Raw genomic sequence first — 20,373 nt, 5'->3', positions numbered from 1 at the left:
GTGTATGGTGTAAATTGATTAACTAGTTTCTTTTTTCTTTCTTTTTTGCATGTACCTGTCTAATTTTCCCAATACCATTTACTGAAGAGACTGTCTTTTTTTTTTTAATATATTTTATTGATTTTAGAGAAAGATAGAAACATCAATGATATGAGAATCATTGATTGGCTGCCTCCTGTACGCTCCCTACTGGGGATTGAGCCCACAACCCAGCCATGTGCCATTAGCCAGAATCAAACCTGGGACCCTTCAGTCTGTAGGCCAATGCTCTATCCATTGAGCCAAACCAGCTAAAACATATTTTCATTGCTGTCAGAGAGGGATGGAAATAGAAACATCAATGATGAGAATCACTGATCGCTGCACTCCTCTAGTTGGGGATAGAGCCCACAACCAGGGCATGCACCCTTACTGGAATCAAACCTGGCACCCCTCAGTCCGCAGGCCAACGCTCTATTCACTAAGCCAAACCAGCCAGGGCACTTGAGTATTTTTCATTTCTCTTTTGCTGGCTTATTAGCTATAACTGTTATTTTACTAATTGTTTTAGGGCTTACAGTATACATCTTTACCTTACCACAGTCCACTTCATCACAGGAACTAACCAGGCCTCACAAGCAGCCCTGGAGCAACTGCCAACACAGAGCTGTCCGGGAGGAAGGGCCCGTCTGTCGTCCAGTCTGCCTCATCCTCGGGAAGTCAGCGCGGCTCAGGCCTCAGCTTACTCACTTGTAAACTGGGGTTGTCCCACCTGCCCTGCCTAGCTCAAAACAGTGTTCTGTTCCAGGAGTGAGGGAGAAAAACATGCTAAGTCTCTGATACTGAGACTCCAATCCTTTCCACACATTGGCCTAGCCAATGTTACCACGAGGCCTGCTCTTAGGACCACTAAGCCTCAAGATGCACGGTTAGAAGCCCTAGGGATGAGGACAAAGGTTGGCTGTGTGGGCAGCCTAGGAGGCCGGGTTCTAAAACCTGTCACTTGAGTGAAGAAGGATATGGAGTTGAGGAGAATGAATACCATGGCTTCTGAGACAGACCAGTAATCCAGGACACGTGAAATGGAGAAACTGAGACAAATAGCTGAACAAACTGGCAGAGCAATTTATAACAAATATAGAAAGTGACCTCCCTAGAGATAACTTCTAGACCTCAGTTGTATTTCAGTTCCAGGCCCAGAAAAGCAGCAAAATCATGTGTCGGTCTGCGGACTCAAGGGTCCCGAGTTTGATTCCAGTCAAGGGCATGTACCTTGGTTGCAGGCACATCCCCAGTGGGAGGTATGCAGGAGGCGGCTGATCGATGTTTCTCTCTCATCGATGTTTCTGACTCTCTATCCCTCTCCCTTCCTCTCTGTAAAAAATCAATTAAAATTATAAAATAAAATAAAATAAAAAGCTTCTGCACAGCAAAAGAAACCATTAACAAAACTAAAAGGGATCCTACTGTATGAGAGAACATATTTGGCAATGATACATCTGATAAAGGGTTAATATTCAAAATATATAAGGAACTCATACAACTTAACAAAAGGAAGGCAATCCGATTAAAAAATGGGCAAAGCACCTAAAATAGACACTTCTCCAAAATGGATACACTGATGGCCAAGAGACATATGATAAAATGCTGAAAGTCACTGTTCATCAGAAAGATGTAAATTAAAACAACAATGAGCCGAAATCGGTTTGGCTCAGTGGTAGAGCGTCGGTCTGCGGACTAAAAGGTCCCGGGTTCGGTTCCGGTCAAGGGCATGTACGTTGGCTGCGGGCACATCCCCAGACGTTCAGGAGGTGGCTGGTCGATGTTTCTCTCTCATCGACGTTTCTGGCTCTCTATCTCTCTCCCTTCCTCTCTGTAAAAATTCAATAGAATATATTTTTAAAAAAACAGAACAACAACGAGGTACCACCTCACACCTGTCACAATGGCTACCATCAACAAATCCACAAAGGACAAGCGCTGACCAGGATACGGAGAAAATGGAACCCTCGCACACTGCTGGTAGGAACACAGACTGATGCAGCCATTACGGAAAATAGCATAGAGTTTCCTCAAAAAATTAAATATGGAACTGCCATTTGACCCAGTGATCCCACTTCTAGGAATATATCCTAAGAAACCCAAAATACCAACCAGAAAGAATGTATGAATTGTCCATAGCAGCACAATTCACAATAGCTGAGATGTGGGAACTGCCGGCATGCCCATCAGTAGAGGAGTGGATAAGAAAGCTGTGGTGCATTTACACCATGGGATACTGTGCAGCAGTAAAAAAGAAGAATCTCTTACCCTGTGAGACAGCAGGGAGGGACCTGGAGAGTATCGTGCTAAGTGAAATAAGCCAGTCAGAGAGAGACAAGTATCACATGGTCTCCTCAGATGTGGAATCTAATCAACAAGACAAACTGATGAACAGAGTGGATCCAGAGATGTGGAAGCAGGGAGCAGAGTGCAGAATCTCAGGGGGAAGGAGGCGGAAGGTGGGTGGGAGGTAATCAACCAAAGAACCTGTATGCAGATATGCAAGGCCCCTGAATGCAGACAGTGGGTTGGAAAGGGCCTGGGTGGTGGGAAGGGGGGGCTGGAGCGGGTCAATGGGGAAATAGGGAGACATATGTAATACTTCCCACAATTAAGATTTTTTAAAAAGAAATAATTCTGAATAACAGCACAAACTGTTATTTTGAAGTGCAGTTGGCTCTTTAATAACACAGGTTAGAACTGTGTAGTCCACTTATAGGGGGCTTTGTTTTTAAATAAATTCTGTGAATGTAAACAAAACAAAACAAAAAAACCCACAACTGGAGCCCTAGCTGATTCGGCTCAGTGGCTAGAATGTCAGCTCATGAACTGATACTCTATCCTGGGTCACTCCCAGATTTGATCCTGGTCAAGGGCACGTATCTAGGTTGCAGGCTCAACTTGTGGGCATGCAACCCATTGACATGGGACATCGATGTTTCTCTCTGTTTCTCTCCCTCGCTTCCATTCTCTCTAAAAATCAATTTCCTTGGGTGAGGATTAACAACAACACACACCTAGAAAATGGATGAATATTCTGCTGTAACCCTCCCGAGATTCCTGCCTGCAAGAGAGAAAAGGCTCCAGACAAAGGATGCAGTGTGTGCTCTCCCTCAGAGAGCTAGGGCAGCCCAGCCTAACTCACTTGTGGCTTCTTCTCTCCTAAGCCCTTCCTACTTCTCTCTGTCCCCCGTTTTATTTATTTATTTATTTATTTATTTATTAAAATACATTTTATTGATTTTTGTACAGAGGAAGGGAGAGAGATAGTGAGAAACATCAATGAGAGAGAGTCATTGATCAGCTGCCTCTTGCACACCCCCTACTGGGGATATGCCCGTAACCAAGGTACATGCCCTTGACCGGAATCGAACCCGGGGCCCTTCAGTCCCCAAGCCGACGTTCTATCCATTGAGCCAAACCGGTCCCGGCTTTGTCCCCGGTTTGAATTAACATACCCTCATAGTCACCTGGACTGGTGTGTGAAATTTTTCCTGAAGTCAAGAACTGCTTGACTTCATAGGCCCGTGGTCGGCAAACTGCGGCTCTCGAGCCACATGTGGCTCTTTGGCCCCTTGAGTGTAGCTCTTCCACAAAATACCACAGCCTGGGCGAGTCTATTTTGAAGAAGTGGCGTTAGAAGAAGTTTAAAAAATTTGGCTCTCAAAGAAATTTCAATCGTTGTACTGTTGCTGTTTGGCTCTGTTGACCGAGTTTGCCGACCACTGTCCTAGACAAACTAGCTCAGGGCCAGGGCCAGTACTCCCAGTACTCAGACACAAACCTCAGCCGTGTGGCCTTCCTCAACGTGACTGCACACTGCTGGAGCGTCCCGGGGTTGCAGCTTTCTGTAAGTTTGCTGGGGGGGGGGGGGACCAAGAAAGAAGGCACGTGTGGATTCCTACGGGAACTGTAATCCCAGGGAAGGTTCTGAGGAGACGAAGAAGGCTGGCATCTTTCAGAGTGCGAAGGGATCTTGGAATGCAAAGAATTTCTTTGGGTTGAATCCCGTGGAAGCTTGTCACCGAGCTGTGTTCCTGAACTATGAGACGGGGGTATTTGAGCTGAGGAATAGGTCTCTTGATAAGTAAACGATTAACAAATACTGTGGGGAAATAAGTTAAAAAGTGAAACCTATCAGTGGATCCCCAGTGCCTTGCAGCGGGAGGCAGGTCTGCCTGGGGAGGGGGCTGCTCCCTCGGCATGGTCTCCTTCCTCTTCAGACTCACAAGGCTGAGACCCTGGAGCCTCCAAACGCAGGCTCTATGACTGCTTTCCCTCTGCGTCCCACCACAGCCAGAGGCCAGTCTCCGCCTGCAATCTGGTTCTCAGCGGAATCAGCCAACCTCCTCCGGAAGGACCTTCGGAGACAGGTCAGATCAGACCGTGTCCATGCCATTGGCAGCCCCTGGCAAAAACAGGGTGACCCATGCCTGCCTGGTTCAGCTCAGTGGACAGAGCGCTGGCCTGTGGACTGAGGGTCCTGGGTTTGATTCCGGTCAGGGGCATATGCTCAGGCTGTGGGCTAGATCCCCACTGAAGGGCAGGTGGTGAACAGCCGGCCAGTGATCCTCGTGTCATTGATGTTTCTCTCTCTTCCTCTCTGAGATCAATAAAAAAAAAAACACCTTATTTTAAATAGGGGGACCCAGGCCATAGTGGCACCCGAGGACCCAAGGGGAGGATCCCAGGCTGGTTCAACTGCATCAACCTCTATGTTCTCAGGTGGTTTCCATCACCTGCCAGTCTGGAGTTTTCCCAATTGTATATGATGGGGGGGGGAAGGGGGTCTGGTGCAAAACCACACACATTTGAAATAACTGTAGACTCCCTGTGGTGGTAAGAAATAGTAGCGATCCCCTTGCCTAGCTTCTCCCAATGATAAAAAAGAAAAAAAAAAAAAGAAAAAAAAAAAAGAATCCTCACTGAAGGATGTTTTTATTGATTTTGGAGGGAGGAGGGGGAAGGAGAAAAACATGGATGGGTTGCCTCCCCTACACGCCCCGAGCGGGGTCGAACAGGCAACCCTTTTGAGGTACAGGACGCTGCTCTAACCAACTGAGCCACCTGGCTGGGGCTCCCGATACTAACTTTGGCAAAACTACAGCATACCAACCAGAATGCCGGCATTGGTAAAAACCCGCCCATCCTATTCAGATTTACCTGGCAGGCGGGTGGCATGTCAGTGACCAGGCCGGAGAGCTGTGACCCAGCCGGCCCGCGCACAAGCAGCTGGACCCGGGGCTCACCCGCCCCGGTGGCCTGACCATTACCGTCCGGCTGCGGGGGCCGCCGGCTGCGGGGGACCGCGGGCTGCGGGGGGCGCCGGCTGCGGGGTGGGCCTGCGCTCACACCGCTCCAGCCGCGTCCCGGCCTCAGGCCTGAGGCGCGGCCGTGCGGGGGGTCCGGGCTGCGGCTCAGAGCGGACCTGCCGCCCCTTCTCCCTCCGCGCGGCCGCAGGCGGGAGGGCGCAGCGGGCTAGCGGAGGCCTGGCGGCCGGGGCCACCGGGAGGGAGGCCCCAGGGCCAGCGCTGGGCGAAGCGCGAGAGGCGGCTCGGCTCCGGGCCTGGGTCCTGACGGAGGAGGCCCGAGGGCGCCCGGCCTCGCCGGGAACCGGAGTGCCGGCGCCGCGCTCCACGAGGCCGCCAGGGGCACGCCGGGAAGCCGTGCCCGCCCTCCGCGCCGCTCTCCCCCCCTGCGCGGCCCGCGGCTGCCCCCTGCCGCCGCGGGGTGGCCCTGCAGCCCGGGCCGTCCCCGCCCTCGCGCCGCCGGATTGGCTGCGCTCCGAACCCGGGGCTCCGCCCACTTCCCAGGGTCCTTTGATCACGCGCCTCCGGCCTCTTCCGGGGCCCGGGAGCCAAGCGAGGGCGTTCCTGTCCGGGCTGCAGCGGCGGGAGGTAAGGCATGGCCGGGGCGGATGGGCTGCGGAGCGCTGACACGGTCCACGCCTCGGGGTTCCGGGGTTCCAGGATGCCGGGGCCCCTCCACGCTCTTTCCAAGCCTCCCTCCCCCGCCTGAGCCTCCCGCAGCCCTGGGAACGGCCTGATACTCTCCCCACCCCGACTAAGCAGCCTGACCCCGCGAGCACCGGGACAGGTGGTTCACACCTTGCCATCGGGTGCGGACTCGGGGGACCAGGGTCAGGGGCCGTGGGGCATCTGTGGGCAGCCGCCCGAGGACAGTCTCCTTGCATCTGTCAATGGGAGCTGCCCCTCTCCTACTTGTCAGCTCAGGCCAGGAGGGTAGGGACCTGGGCGGAGTCCTGGGTGGGGACCAGAGGGAGGGGACTTCACCTCAGATGCAACTTGTGTCCAGCCGGGCCGGAGACACGGGAAAGAGAATGTCCAGGCTGTGTGTCTGGAGTGACACAGGGACAGGGACACACACAGCCTATACTGTAGCCTGGAGTGTGGGGATTGGATCAGGACTGAGACGGGCTCCTTCCACTGTGCCTACCTCATCCCCCGGGCTACAGTGCAGGGCCCTCGCATTTTCACCTGGTTTCCCCATTTTGCTTCACCGCATAGGTGCTGGCAGCCGAGCCCCCAGGAGGTTGGGCAGAAGCTGGGGACCTGTATCTGACCTTTCCCCAGTTTAGAATTGCAAGTGTTTGGCCTGCACCTGAGCTGAGCCGCGCCCTGATTTGGGGATTGGAGCTGGGCAGAACTAAGTCTCTGGGTGCCCCTTTGCACCCAGGATTTGCTGAGAGTCGTTGGAAGGTTAGGGTACAGGGAGAACCCCGGGCCTGGCCCAAGATTTCATGTATCACCGGCTCTTGGGGACGGCTCCGGGGGCTGCACTGATCTCCCTTCCTCCTCCCCAGGGAGCCCGGTGGAGGCGCCCTCCCGAGGCACTGCCCATGCTGACCGCACGGTCCTCCAGCTGCCGATGTCATGAGTAACACCACGGTGCCCAGCGCCCCCCAGGCCAACAGCGACTCTATGGTGGGCTATGTGCTGGGGCCTTTCTTCCTCATCACCCTGGTCGGGGTGGTGGTGGCTGTGGTAAGGAGCCCCCTCGTTCACACATACACCGCACCTTTGCTGGCCAGGGCCGGGAGGGTGGGGGGGTCTGGTTGTCTGAGCACAGCCTGGCGAGCTGCCCTGCAGTGGCTGTGGGGGTGGGTGGGCTGTCCAGGCCGCCCAGCCTCCACAGCGCTGTCTCTGTTACAGGTAATGTATGTCCAGAAGAAAAAGCGGTGAGTGTCCCTGCCCCCAGCACCGCCCCACATCGGGCTTAAATTCCCTCAGGGGACTAGCGCTCTCCGCACACATGTAAGATGGCTCTCAGCCATCCTGACACAAGCCTGAAGCCCCTGCACCCCATTGTCAGGTTCTCCTGCCCAGGCTCAGCTTACCCGCTGGGGAGAGGCCCTTTGTCCTGAGCCTGGGGGTGGAGGCAGGGCGGTCAGATGTTGGGGGGCGTGGCTGAGCCCCCTCGCCTGCTCCCCAGGGTGGACAGGCTTCGCCATCACCTGCTCCCCATGTACAGCTACGACCCCGCCGAGGAGCTGCACGAGGCTGAGCAGGAGCTCCTGTCTGACATGGGAGACATGAAGGTAAGGCAGAGCCGGCAGAGCGGCCTGCTCTGCCCTCAGCCCTCCCCTGGGGGCCGAGCAGCAAGGCCTCTTGCAGGGGCCTGAGCTGTGCCCCCCACAGGTGGTGCACGGCTGGCAGAGTGGCTACCAGCACAAGCGGATGCCCCTGCTGGATGTCAAGACCTGACACCATCTTCAGAGCCATGGGGTCCTGCCGCTTCCCCTCCCACCTGCTCACCCAGGCCCCCGGGCACTGGGTCTCCACTCCGCCCACCCACCCACCCACCCCACCCCACGTGCTTGGGCTGAGCCTGCTCCCAGGCAGCAGGGGTTTCTCCCGCTGGGGGTGGACAGAGCCCTGCCCTCTGTGGGCCCCTTTAGGCCCCTGACTTGGCTTGGGAGCTTTCCATGGTGACAGGGCCTGATGTATAGTCTTCAGTATACATACTTTGTAAATAAAATGTTTTGTGGCTAGAGGTGATTTCAAGGGCTTTAAATTACCTCTGGAGGTGACAGCGTTCCATCCTGCCTCCGCCCTGAAGAGCTGGGCATGGCAGCTACACACACACCCCCCTCCACACACACACACACACACACACACACACACACACACACACGCACACACACGCACTCACACACTCACTCCAGTCACCCAGCACACATTCTGGGTTTCCGCCTTCACCTGCTCCACCAGGTGGACACACCCCTCATCCCCCCTACAGACTCCAGTCCAGAAAAGGATATATTTTTATTCAAGTAACTGCAAATAGGAAACCAGAGGGAGGGGCCCAGGCTGGGACAAATGGCTACCCCCTCCCGGCATAACGGGGGGAGGTGGCCCTACACTCCGCTGTCAACACCGGCCCCCTGCTCACTCTGCTGCAGCATCCTAGGGGCAGAGCCCCCCTTCCCTGGGGCTGGGGCAGTCTGCTTTGCCCCTGGCTCCTTCCCAAGAGCATCTTGGAGGGGAGTGTGGGCAGAACAGGAGGCAGTGAGGGTGAACATTTGGCGCTGGTAGCAGCAGCAATGACAAGATGTCTAAGAATGAAACATGGAACAAAAAAACAACACAACTGTCCAGAGGTAGTTTGTGAACAGAGGAAAGATGGAACCAGAACCTTGGGGGGTGGGGAGGAGCAGGGGTGGGAGTGGGCAGGGCTCGCTCCTTGCTAGGGCCCCATGAGGGGAGGAAACTGGAGGCAGAGTGGAAGCAGATGGGGTCGGGCTCACACCCTCCTGCCTTCCCTCCTGTGCCCCAGGGGGGCGCTGTTCAACCTAGCGCAGGGCTAGGCGCCTGTGGAAGGCAGGTGAGTGGGTGTGAGCCACACCTGGTGACAGACACAGGTTCGTTGAGTCATCTTGGGGCCAAACAACCCTATCCATGGCCACAGGTGCTGCTGCCAGGACAGTGGAGTGGGCATGTCAGAGTGAGACGGGGCTCAGGCCCCTTTAAGGCCAGGGGAGTCCTCCCAGGCCCCCTGATGGGAAGCCAGAGGTAAGAGTGGGGAAGGGACCCCCTAAACCGGGAGCCCAGTCAGCAATGCCCCCACCACCCAGGGAGCAGGGACGCAGCAGGCATGGGTGCAGCTAGTGGGATGTCAGCTTTGTCAGGAAGCCGGGGGAATGCACGTGGGGGGAGAGGATGTTGGGAATGGAGACCAAGGAAAACTGTTCCCCACTCGGGCCGCCAGGGCCCGGCTGGTGTGCTGTGTAGTGTGGCGGTGCAGGCGGGCGCGGGGGTGGCGGGGGAGGGGCGGGGCAGGGGGGGCGGAGCTGTCCAGTCCCAGAAGGAAGCGGCTCCACGGGGAGGAAGCAGGTGGCACGGTCACTGCTCTTCCTCGGAGGACTCCTGCGAGATGCCCTCTTCTTCCTCCTTCTCCTGTGAGGGGGACAGGCAGGGCCATCAGCACGGTGCCAGGCCTGGCCCTCCGCCTCCACCCCCAGCTGCAGGGGAGGGAACTCAGGCCCGCTGCCCCCACCCCTCCCTGGCTCTCCAGAAGGGGGATGAGTCAGGGCTGAGTGTGTGGGTGACTCAGCAACCTCCACAGCCCAGCTTCATTCATAAAAAAGGAAGAATTTAAAAGGAGGGAAAAAAAACACACACGCTGCTCTCAGAGCCACCCTCCCTCCCTTGCCCCAGGGCCCCTGGTGGGGGACAGGGCCGAACCCAGAACAGCAGATTGAAGCTGAAGGGAGGGAGGAGTGACTGGCTGGGGAGGGGAGGAGCAGCCAGGGAGAGGAAACGGCAGAGGTGGTGGAGGGCAGGAGAGCCAGGTGGTCTTGGCACGCAGGGCAGCTGCTGAGCTTGGGGCAGTGGCCGCAGCCACAGGCTGACCCCAGGCCAGGGCGGGAGGAAGGGGAAGTGTGGCCCAGGGGCTCACTCACGGGGCGGGAATGTCGGGACACCACGGGCTGCAGCCCCCGTGCCAGGCACAAACTCCAAAACAACTTGTTTCCTGTTACTCACTCCTGGGGCCCAGCCAGCCCCCCAGGCCCCCCCCTCCCAGCCCTGACGGTAGTGGCTCAGCTCGAGGAATGAATGCCTCAGGGAGTTCAGGGAGCAGGTTGGGGATAGGGAAGGGCTGGGAACGGGAAGGCTAACTCAGGGGAGCCCCCTAGAGGCAGTCTCCTGACTCGGCAAACCTACTTCCACCACTACCAGCTCTGGGGGCCCAGAAGTGAAAGGTGCCTCCTCACACCTCAGCTCCCCCCCAGCACTGACACACACCCCCCCTCCCCCCAGCGCTGAGCACTTTGCTGCTCCTTCTCCCCCCAGATCAGGGCAAAGCCTCACTCCTTCCCCTCGTTCCTGTGATGGGGCCGGATCAGAGGGCCTCCAAGAGCGCCCCTAGAAGCAGACGGCCTCCAGGAGTGCAGGGCAAGGGTCTGTGCTGTGCTGGGGAGCCCTCACCACTCACAGGCACACGGCCCTTTACACTAGGTGCCCGGAGCCAGGCCGGGGCCAGGTGTGACAGCCATCATTCCCGACCCAGCTGGTCGGGAGAGCGTTTTCCGTGGTGCACAGGATCAGGTAGGCCTCACCCATTTCTCCGCACCCCACCCAGAGGGGCCGAGCCTGCACCCCTTCACCTACCAGTTTCTTGGGTCTGCCCCTTGGCTTCCTCCCTGGAGTCGTGGTGGTTTTCTAGAAGGGCAGAGAGAAAACCCAGAGTCAAAAATGTCCCCATCGGTGCTCATCCAATAACGGTGGCTGCCCTCCTCTGCTCAGGGCAGCCCAGGAATCTCACCCCAGCCACAGGCCCGCCCCAGCTGGTCCAGCTGGTGATGACTGGCCACCACACTGCCCCCCTCAATATACACACACACGCCCCCCACTCCCTCCTCCTCCCATGACTCAGAGGATATGAGTCGTGTCTTAGAAAAAATAAAATAAAAAACAAAACAACTCCTCTGAGAGCCTGATGCCGCCGGGAAGCTGGCCTTCCCTGCTCCCCAGCCCGGATCCAGGACCCCAGGAGAGAAGGAACATTCTCAGCCGCGGGGCTGGTGCGGCTGCCCCTCACTGTGCCCAACCCTCCTTTCTCCGGGCCAGGGATGCTTAGGACTTCTGACTTGATTTCCCCATGGTCCCGGGAGAACCAAGGTGCAGAAGTGAGACCTTAGTCATCACCCTGTTTCCCCGTTAGCAGGGACCCGCTGCCCATCATCAGAGCCTCGGGATACGCCCGCCCTCCCACGCCTCCCTCTGCGGGCACTAGGATGGCCACCCACCCCAGCTCACCCGGGTCTTGGCGGCGCCCTTGTTCTTGCTCCCCTTCGGTCTGCCCCGAGGTCTCTTAGGTGTTGGCACTTCGCTGGGCTCCTTCTGCAAAGACAAAGGAGGCAGTGAGACCCAGAGGCCGCCTGTCCCACCCCAACCGGAGTTCAGCCAGCAAGCCACCCCCTCGGCCAGGAGCCCACAATGGCAGGGACAAGTCAGGATTCAGTTGTTGGACCATCTTTCGCAAAGGCCCTTGCTCCCCTGCGACAAGAAGACCCTGGGGAGGGCATCCTGGGGCCGACAGCGGCAGCTCTGCCCGTCTCAGCTCTGCCACTGACTAACCCCAAGATCCTGAGGAAGACCTTCATGCCCGAGCCTCGCTTTCCTCGTTTGTAAAGGGCATCATCAAAGTTAAATGAAGGAAGCAGAGTCCTGAGCCACCACCACTGCCCACCCTTTTCAGGCCGTACGTGCAGCACACGTCCGGGACGCAGAAGAGCAGAAAGGATGCCCCCCTTGGAGGGAGGCTCCAGCCTCCACCTGTAAACTGGCCCCGCCAGCTGCCTCCCGGGGAGGAGAAACCCCAGAGACCCCTGCCATTGTTGCCGCTAAAATTTTAATAAGCCCGAGACACAACAAAAAGCTGCTGCATAATGCATAGAAGCCAGCACAGAGGCAAGCGGCCACGACTCCCCAAGGGTGGCTTCTAACCACGGTCCAGTAACCCAACACCCCTTCCGACCCCCAACCCCACCCCGGAACAGGCGGCGCGGAGGCCCAGGGAAGCGGGCCGCACACTGGGCTCTGGAGAGGCAGCGGAGGGCCACTCCCAGACTCCGCCTGGCTCGTGGCTCCCAGTCCAGTCAGACCCCTCTCCCCTCGCTGCCGGGAGCGGGAGGCCGCTGTGAAGGGCTGGCCTCTGCCTCTCCTCCTCCCGGGAAGGGGGAGCCTGCGCCCACTGGCCATGCCTCCCGGGTGCCCCCCAGGGCCGGCTGGAGGAAGACAGCACCAGGGTTCCGAGGGTCACTCTGCCACCCTCCCACCCACCATTTCCAACTTTCAGGCTTCCATTTCCTTGTTCAGAGCCAGGGCGAAGCCAGCCACCGGCAGTGAGGCCCTGTCCCGGCGATGAGGGAGTGCAGAAACGGTCAGTGAGTACCCAGAACTTTCCTCACAGCAACCCCACGGCGGTATGAGGCGATCTCCTGCTCAAAGACCCTAGGCTTCTCTCACGCTCCCAGAGTTCATCGTACTGTCCTCTCCACACAGGGCAGGGCAGGGCAGGCGGGAAACGGAGCAGGTGGCCTCCCTGTGCAGAACCGAGGCGCGGTCCCTTCTGCTGGGGCCTCAGGGGGCCTGGGAGCTGGTGAGTGCTGGCGTGCAGGCATGCGGGGAGGACATGCAGACAGACAGGAGTGGTTCCGCCTGCAGGACGCCTGGCACCCCCCCCCCCCCCCCCCGGCCCAAAGGGGTAAAGCGAGGCAATGCCGCGGACACCCACCTGGCTCCCTACCAGTGCGGCGCCAGGACTCACCGGAGGCTGCTTCCTCGGCCGGCCCCGGCCTCGCTTCTCAGTGCCGTCCTTCTCCTGCTTGGAGGCCAGGGGCTGGCTGGACTTGGAACTAGACTCGCTCATCTTCCTTCTCTCTGGAGCAGGCGGAGCGATGGCTGATGCTGAAGGCGGGAAAAAGGGGTGTTAAACAAAACCGTTCCAGCCGCCTCCTCCGCCCTCATCCCCCCACCCTCCAAGGAACAGCAGCAAAACTGCCTGCGCCCAGGTGCCCACCTGCCCCAGATGCCCACCTGCCCCAGGTGCCCACCTGCCCCAGATGCCCACCTGCCGCAGCCGCAGGGGGCTAGCCCTTTGCCCTAATCACTCCTATCTCCCGAAAGAAGGGCTGTTTTCCCGCCACCCCCACAGGGCCACGCCCAGGCAGCCCGGCCGGGCTGAGGGGGAGCTGTCCTGAGCAAAGGTGTAGATGGGGGGGGGGGTCCTTCACAGCTCAGAGGGGGAGGGGGGACTCTCTAGCCAGCAGGGAGCGAGAGAGGAAAGCTAGGCAGAGACAATGAGCCCAGGCAGCAGAGGCCACACACTGCGCTGACAATACTGTCAAGCTCAAGGCTCAGGACCTAAGGCAACCAGGGCCAACCTTGACATCCACACCAACCACAAAGCCGGCTGGTGCCTGGGCCCCAGCAAGGCCCCTCTCTACGCTCCCCCAGGGTAAAGCCTGGGGTTCAAAGATGGGGCACAACGGGGACCCGGGAAAGTGGCTGAACCGCAGTGGGCAAGGTTGAGGGGGGAAGGAGCCCACAACGGAAAGGTGGGTCTCCTCGCCCCCACCCTGCCCACCTGATCAGAGATCTTTCCCTTTGACCCCCGCTTACAGGAGGGGCTTCTCCAACTGGCCCTCCGGAGCCCTGGCAGGCCTGACCCTAAAAAGCTTCTGGGTCCTTTTCTAGCATGTTCCCTCTCAGAAGCCTCACCATTTGAGTTTGCCCCAAACCTCCCCTGCAAGGACACCTGCATGGGGTCGCTGGGAGCCCCTTCGAGGCATAAAAAGGACAGCGAGGCCCTGGCCGGGTAGCTGGCTGGTTAGTGTCGTCCAGATACACCAGGGTGGTGGTTCTTTCCCCGGCCAGGGCACATACAGGGACCAACCAATGAATGCACAAAATGAGGGGAACAACGAACTGATCTCTCTCAAATCAGTAATTAAAAAAGGAAATCATCCCAGTCACATTCCCCAAGTTACAGACAAGAGACGGGAGTTAGGAAACCCGTGGCTCCACCACCCCCATGGGGACGATTCCTGGCTGCGTGGTGAAGGGTGGGCTGGGCCGAGGGTCTGGCTCCGGAAAGCCCCTCAGGCGGTAAAACGGGGTAAAGGTAAGACATCTGCCTCAACCCGCTCCAGCCCCCTGCGAAGGCCAGACCAGATAAGTCTGAAAGTTCCTAAACAATGGGAAGTCTTCATGCAAAACAAGAACTAGAACATTGAAAGTGACTTTTCTCCTTTTCAGACAATTTCCGAGAAAACATTTTGCAAATTTGTGACTTTGGGAGGACCCCATCCTCAAAGCTTCGGAGTGCTCCAGGCAGCAGGGCCTTTTCTGGTATCTCTCCTGTTTTACAGTATTTTAGACTTGAAGACCCTTTAAGCAAGGTGGTTGGTGCGTTAGCCTGCTCCATCATCAGTGGCCTGGCCTCTCTGTAATTACAGGCAACGATTAAAATCTTCTATTACACCACAGGTCCCCTTTCAAACCAAACATCAAAATTAATCAACTAAATGAGTACGGTCTGCTGGAGGCCCCCCTCAGAGAGGGGGAAGTTGGGTGAAGCTGGGCCCGCTGCTGGGCTCCTGATGAGTTTCCCTGGAAGCTTGTGATTCATTGGTGCTTCCTCCCACCTCTTGCTGTTGGGGACCCTGGAGCCCACACTCGCCCACCCTAAATCCAGCCCTCCATGAGTTGAATAAAGGCCCGAGGCCCTCCCTCTCTGCTGAGACCAACCAACGCTGCCTCTTCCACCTGTTTCTGATCATCAGAGGCTTGTCGTGGAAAAGCCACTTTTAGGGCCCAATCTTAATCCTTCAGTTTATAAGACCTTCTGGTGCTCCAGCTTGTCCCCTGTACACGCGGTGCCCGTACTGTGTGCTCCACAAATGCTTAGGGAACTTGCAGGAGAGCATCGCTGAGCTGCCTTGTTTTACAAAAAAAAAAAGTAGTCCAGAGAACCTGGTAAGTTGCCTAAAGTCACACAGCAAGTTGAGGGACAGGATGGAGTAGGTTCCTGGAGGACCCGCCGGGAGGCTCGGTGAAGTCCCTGTGGCCCCGGCTCCACCCTGGGTCCCGGGGTGACTCTGCAAGTGCCTGCATGGCCGTTGCAGGTCCACCGGCGGGAGCAGGGGCCAGAATGGGAGGGGGAGGGGCTCTCTCGCAGGCGCGGGAAACCCGTGCACCCCGACCGACCGCATGCACAGCCACGCGGGTGCACCGGCCCCACTTCCTGCCAGAGGGGGCACCCCAGCCCGCCTTGGGGCAGGAAACCTGGCGCGCGCGGGCGCGGAGAGAGGAAGAAAGCCACCTTCCTCTGTGCCCTCGCCGCAAAATAAAGCCCCAGGAAAACACACCGAAACGGGGAGTCCAAGGGACTAGTTCCAACAGAGCCCAGCAAAGCAGAGAAACCAGTTTGTGGGGGTGGAGGGCAGGCCTGGCCCCGGGGGCTGGAGAGGCGCGCGGGCCGGGCCAGAGGTGGGGTCGGGGTGAAGCCCCACACCCGGGCCCGCGGCTCGGCCTCAGCGGCGGCCAGGGGAGCCAGGTAAAGGCCGGGCGGGAGCAGGGCCGGATTGCGGGATCCCTGCCCATCCCCCTCACTTCTAGAACTTCCCCAGGCTGCGGGGGCCGGCCGGCTCCCCACTCTCCCGCCGCGCCGCAGCCTGCTCCTCCCCCCGCCCCCCGGCCGCCCACTCGGGGCCGGCTCGGGCCCGGGCTCGGCGGGAGCGGCGGGCGCGAGGTGCATGGGCTCCGCCGGGCGCACACCTCGCGCTCGCCGCAGCCGCGCGCCCCCTCCCCCACCGCGCGCCGCCCCGGCCCCCGCCCCCCGCAGGGCGCCGCGCCGCGGGGGAAGCAGTGCGGGCGCCCGCCCGAGCCCGCGGGCCCCGCCGCCGCCCCCGCGCCGCGCGGCCCTCCGCCGCCCGCGCCTCGCGCGGCCCCGGCCTGGGAATAAAGCTGGAGGCGCGCGCGGCACCCCGGAGGCTCCAGGAGGGGCTGCGGGGCGCTCCCCTCGGTCGCGGGCCCCGGGGACGACTCACCGCGAGCTCGGCCGCCGGCCTGTGTGCGCGCTCCGGGCTGCTGGGAGCGACGGTGCTGGGCGCTGAGGACCGGCCTGGCTCCGCCGCCGCCGCCGCCGCCGCTAGTAGCAAATGCGGATCTGAAACCGGGAGGGAGCAGAGGTGCTCAGAGCCCGCCGCCGCCGCGTGCTCGCCGCCCAGGCCCCCGGGGCATTTATGTGTCACCGCCAGGCGGGGGCACGGAACATCCCCCCTCCCCCGAAGGATGGCGAGGGGCAGGAAGCCGGGCACGGCCCGTGCGCGGCCTCAATAAATAATCCCATTAAATGCTAGATATTTAAAAAAGCAGGAGCCACCGGAGGGGCCGCGAACTCACGCCTTCTTGGAGCCGCGCCAGCGCCAGAAATAGCCCGGGCCCGGAGTCCCAATTAGAGGAGCGCAGCCCCGGCTCAGGGGAGCTTAAAAAGAGCGACCCAGGGGCAGGGGGGACGGGCCCGCCCGCGCCAGCCGTGTCACCGGGGGGCGGGGCCATGCAAATGAGCCCGGGGATTTAAAAGGGCGGCCGCCCGCCAGCCGCCCCGCGGGTGGGTGCTGGCTGCGGGGGGGTGGCGCGCTGCGGCCGAGGTGCCGGCCACTCCCCACCATCCCGGACGGGGAACCCGGGGGAGGGCACCGAGGGGTCGTCTAGGAGCTTTTCCTGGGGTTGTGGGGGAGAGCGTCCTACCTCCTGGGACGGGGTTGTCCCGGGTAAATGACTTTTAGGGGCATAAGGGCCCGCGGGGCGCGAGGCCGTGAGGGACGGTGTGCCTGGGGGTCCGCGGGGGCGGGGGGCGGAGAGCTCGCGGCCTACCCGCCGCCCCCGTCGCCCAGAGAGCCTTCCCCGGGCGGACAGGTGTCGGCATGCACGTTTCGGTGCCAGCCCGCGTGTGGCCACCTGGTGAAACGCCGCTCTTGTGAAATTCAAACGTGAAACTTGTGAAATCCGAGTTTTAATTTATTAGCGGCCGCAAGTGAACCTCAATCACGGTGCATCCTTAAGGCAACACAAACGACGGGCTCGGGGCAGGTACCCCGAGGGGGGAGCCCTCAGACGTGCTCTGCGCCCGCCGGGGCTTCGCGGGCGGGAGGCGGGGGCGGGCGTCGCCGGGAAGCGCGGTGCGGGCAGGGAGGCGCCCGCGCTCCCCGGGCCGCCCCGCCGCCTGGCGCCGGCCCAACAAAGACTTGTTGCGCGACCGACCAGGAAGCCCAAGTGGGAAGATGGCGGGAGGGCAGGGGGAAGAGAGGGCGCCGCCGGTGGCGCTCCCTGCAGGCCGGGCCGGGCCTCGGGGAGCCTCCGCGCCCCCTCCCCGCGCCCGGTCCCGGGGCGGCCTCCCCACTCCCGTGATGCAGGGAATTGCAATGCGGCCCGTGACACACGGCGGTGACTCATGTTTTTCTTCCTCCCGGTCAGCCCGGCCCCGGCCCAGCCCCCTCCTCACGGGCCGCGGGCGGCGGGGCTCCCTGAGCCCTGAGCGGGGTCGGGGGGAGGGGAGCGGCGGCCGGCCTCCCAGTCTCAAGAATGTTTCAGGAATGTTTCCGGTGGGGGTGGGGCGCCGGGCGGGAGCGGGCCCAGCCCCCACCGGGCAGCACGTGCTCGGCCGGGTGGGGGTGGGGCGCCGGGCGGGAAGGCGCTGGGGGCCCACGGAACCGGTTTAAAGGAGGGCGCGGGGCCGGCCGGGAGTGGGCGGGGAGGCCTCCCGCCCGGCGCCCAGGTGGGACGCACCCGGTGCGGTCTGCAGCTGCCCCGAGGGAGAGGAAGTCACCGCAGGGCGGCCCGAGGGGAGAGAGGGCGGAGGGGATGCAGGGGAGGCTGGGGGAGGGGTGGCTGCCCCTTTGTCTGCAGCCCCGGTGGGGGTGGGGCGGGTGCAGGCGCGCTGCTCCATCTTTGTGGCCCGCGCCGGGCCAGCGCGCGCTTAGTAGGCCGCTGGTAGAATGGCCGGTGGCCGGGAGTTGTTCGCTCCAGAACCTTCGTGGAGTGGGAGAGCGAGCCCTCCACCCTGAGGTGGCAGGCCCCCGCCAGCGACCCGGGGCCCCCAGGCTCGTAGGCCGGGCCTGGGGCCGGCGGCCAGGGAGGCCTTGTGTGGCCTGGTGCTGCCCCTGAGAGTCGGCGGGGGAAGCGGGGCTCCGTCTCCAGTGGGCTGTGGGAAACTTGGCCAACTTTTTGGCCCACTTTTCACCAGCCGACTTGATCTTATTTTCCCCTCGTCCTGATTTCCAAACCGACTTGTTTTTTACCTCGTGTTATGTGTGTTTTTGTAAGCCACCTCAATCCCTCTCTGGAAGGAAGCAGATATAAATAAATTTCTAGGCAAATATAGTAGTTTATCCTTCTCCAGGATTACCCACACCCTTGAAATCCAAATAACTCTACCACTGACCCCCACCGCCATGCTTTCTAGAATGCAAATGCCCCAAAATTACTTACTTTCCTCTTTCAGAAAGTATTAAGCAGAAGGATGAGTGGTAGGGGTTTTAAAAATAAGACCAAGTCCTTGCCCCAGTGGATTTCATGTCTAGAGGAATCAGAAGTAGGAGCACCCCAGAGTAACCATCACCTAGATGCCAGGAGGCAGAAGGCCTGGGTTCATATTTACTGAGGGCCTTCTGTGTACAGGAGTAGCCCATGCTCTTGGGGTGCAATCAGTGAGCAGTGTCAAGTTCTCTCTGCTCTTAGAACGTAGACCAGAGGGTCAGGTGCTGAAAGAGAGACTTGGTGGGTGCTACAAGAGGAGAGGGGGGAGCTGGGGATAGTCAAGGAAGTCTCGGAGAGGTGGGCTTGAGCAGGCCTGATGGGATTTGGGGGGCCATGGGGAGCAGGCAGGGAGAGGAAGCTGTTCTAGGCCAGGGCCATCAACCTGATTGGTCAAGGCCTGAGGGGCCCTGGGAAACTGGTCATATCAGAACCAGTCCTTGCCACAGGAAACATTTTCTTATGTCCGAGTTGAATCATACAGTTTTCATAAGGACAACCCAGTGAGCTCAATGATGAGCCCCACAGACATATTCAGAAAGCGGGGAGTTCAGCTCAACTTCCTTTTTCGGGACAGCTGGGCTGCTGAAATTCTTCCTGATGTATGTTAGCTCTTCCCCTGCCCTATTCAGTAGCAGGAGCCTGGCCATCTCCCAGTCGTGGCTTGAAATGCGGAGGTCGTGGTAGGTTAGGGTGCCCCTCTGGGGATTCGTGTCTGACATCTCTCCACTTATACTTCCCAGCTTTTCTCTGGCTTTTTTTCTGCAGCTCTTGGAAAAGGAGAGGTTAATAGAGGTCCCACAAGGCAGGGAGTCAGGTGTGAGAGTGTTCTGAACTGGCCTCACCTGGAAGGGAAATGGGACGAGGTGGGGTGAAGAGGCGTAGAAATTGTCGCACCTATTGTCCAAACCAGGATCCTTTTTAAAGTAAGCCTTTCACTGGTGAAAAATGTACACACAGAAAATGCACAAATCCTGTGTTCAGCGCAACACATTTTCACAGTGAACACCCTTGTGTCACTAACATCCAAGTCAAGCAGCTTCTATGTGCGTTGTGTGGATGGAATCATACATTACAGACTCTCCTGTGTTAGTTTATTTTGTTCAACATTATGTTTGATTCATTCCTGTGATTGCACGTGGCTTCGGGATGTTTGTTCTCTTTGATGCCTAGTGTAAGTGTCCCACGGTTTTTATATTCACTCTGTGGAAGGGCATTTGGATAGTTTCTGGTTTGAGACTGTTACAAATAGTGCAGCCACAAATGTTCTGGAGTGTGGCTTGGTGACTAGATGTGCACATTTCTGTTGGGTACACACCTAGGAGAGGAATTCCTGGATCATAGGATATGTATGCCCAGACAAGCAGGACACTGGTGTGGCTCAGTACTGGAGCATCAACCTATGAACCAGTTCGATTGATTCCCGGTCAGGGCACATCCCAGTAGGGGGTGTGCAAGAGGCAGCCAATCAATGATTCTCATCATTTGTTTCTATCTCTCCCTCTCCCTTCCTCTCTGAAATCAATAGAAACAACACAAAGAGTAAAAGGGGTTACTAGCAGTTATGACAAGCAATGAGCATGAACCTGAACTGGCCCATTGTAACTGGGATTGACCCAGGACCATATCAACCAAGACTGACCTAGGCAAGCCAGGTATAGGGTCCCGCTGGCGTGCAGTGTTGACCACTGTGCTGGAGAGTCACCCAGCTACTAGTCCATCTGGTCATCTGGAAGGATCAGGCCACTAGGCCCTGCCGACCACAGGCTCTGCTGCCAGGAACTCTGGC

At 59.1% G+C, this 20,373-nt stretch overlaps 2 protein-coding genes across 8 annotated transcripts; one reads left to right on the top strand and one right to left on the bottom strand.

Annotated features, from left to right (window-relative positions):
- The first annotated feature begins 5,780 nt into the window (after nucleotides 1–5,780).
- On the top strand, nucleotides 5,781–8,058 carry SMIM29 (small integral membrane protein 29). Of its 4 annotated transcripts, none has more exons than XM_084890014.1 (5): nucleotides 5,781–5,918; nucleotides 6,845–7,025; nucleotides 7,194–7,219; nucleotides 7,513–7,579; nucleotides 7,680–8,058. In XM_084890014.1, the coding sequence occupies exons 2-5, from the start codon at nucleotides 6,915–6,917 to the stop codon at nucleotides 7,743–7,745; spliced, it is 270 nt and encodes an 89-aa protein (XP_084746140.1). In that variant the 5' UTR covers nucleotides 5,781–5,918; nucleotides 6,845–6,914; the 3' UTR covers nucleotides 7,746–8,058. The 4 variants fall into 4 exon arrangements, with proteins under 4 accessions (XP_084746140.1, XP_084746141.1, XP_084746138.1 ...); XM_084890015.1 differs by having other exon boundaries at nucleotides 5,782–5,918; nucleotides 6,845–6,965; nucleotides 7,474–7,579; XM_084890012.1 differs by having other exon boundaries at nucleotides 5,782–5,918; nucleotides 7,474–7,579.
- Nucleotides 8,059–8,287: 229 nt separating this feature from the next.
- Nucleotides 8,288–16,580, bottom strand: HMGA1 (high mobility group AT-hook 1). 4 transcript variants are annotated; one of them, XM_084890008.1, is made up of 6 exons: nucleotides 16,452–16,580; nucleotides 16,097–16,215; nucleotides 12,781–12,953; nucleotides 11,301–11,384; nucleotides 10,653–10,703; nucleotides 8,288–9,437 (listed from the first exon to the last, which is right to left on the bottom strand). In XM_084890008.1, exons 3-6 carry the CDS (start codon nucleotides 12,913–12,915, stop codon nucleotides 9,384–9,386), a joined length of 324 nt encoding a protein of 107 aa, XP_084746134.1. In that variant the 5' UTR covers nucleotides 12,916–12,953; nucleotides 16,097–16,215; nucleotides 16,452–16,580; the 3' UTR covers nucleotides 8,288–9,383. The 4 variants fall into 4 exon arrangements, with proteins under 4 accessions (XP_084746134.1, XP_084746136.1, XP_084746137.1 ...); XM_084890010.1 differs by having other exon boundaries at nucleotides 12,814–12,953; nucleotides 16,452–16,573; XM_084890011.1 differs by having other exon boundaries at nucleotides 10,653–10,699; nucleotides 11,301–11,380; nucleotides 12,814–12,953; nucleotides 16,452–16,573.
- Nucleotides 16,581–20,373: the final 3,793 nt, after the last annotated feature.

The sequence above is a fragment of the Pipistrellus hanaki genome (genome assembly GCF_964339955.1).
Source record: "Pipistrellus hanaki genome assembly, chromosome: 7".
Taxonomy (NCBI): domain Eukaryota; kingdom Metazoa; phylum Chordata; class Mammalia; order Chiroptera; family Vespertilionidae; genus Pipistrellus; species Pipistrellus hanaki.
Note: the sequence above shows the minus strand (reverse complement) of the source record. Positions and strands in the feature narration are given on the sequence as shown.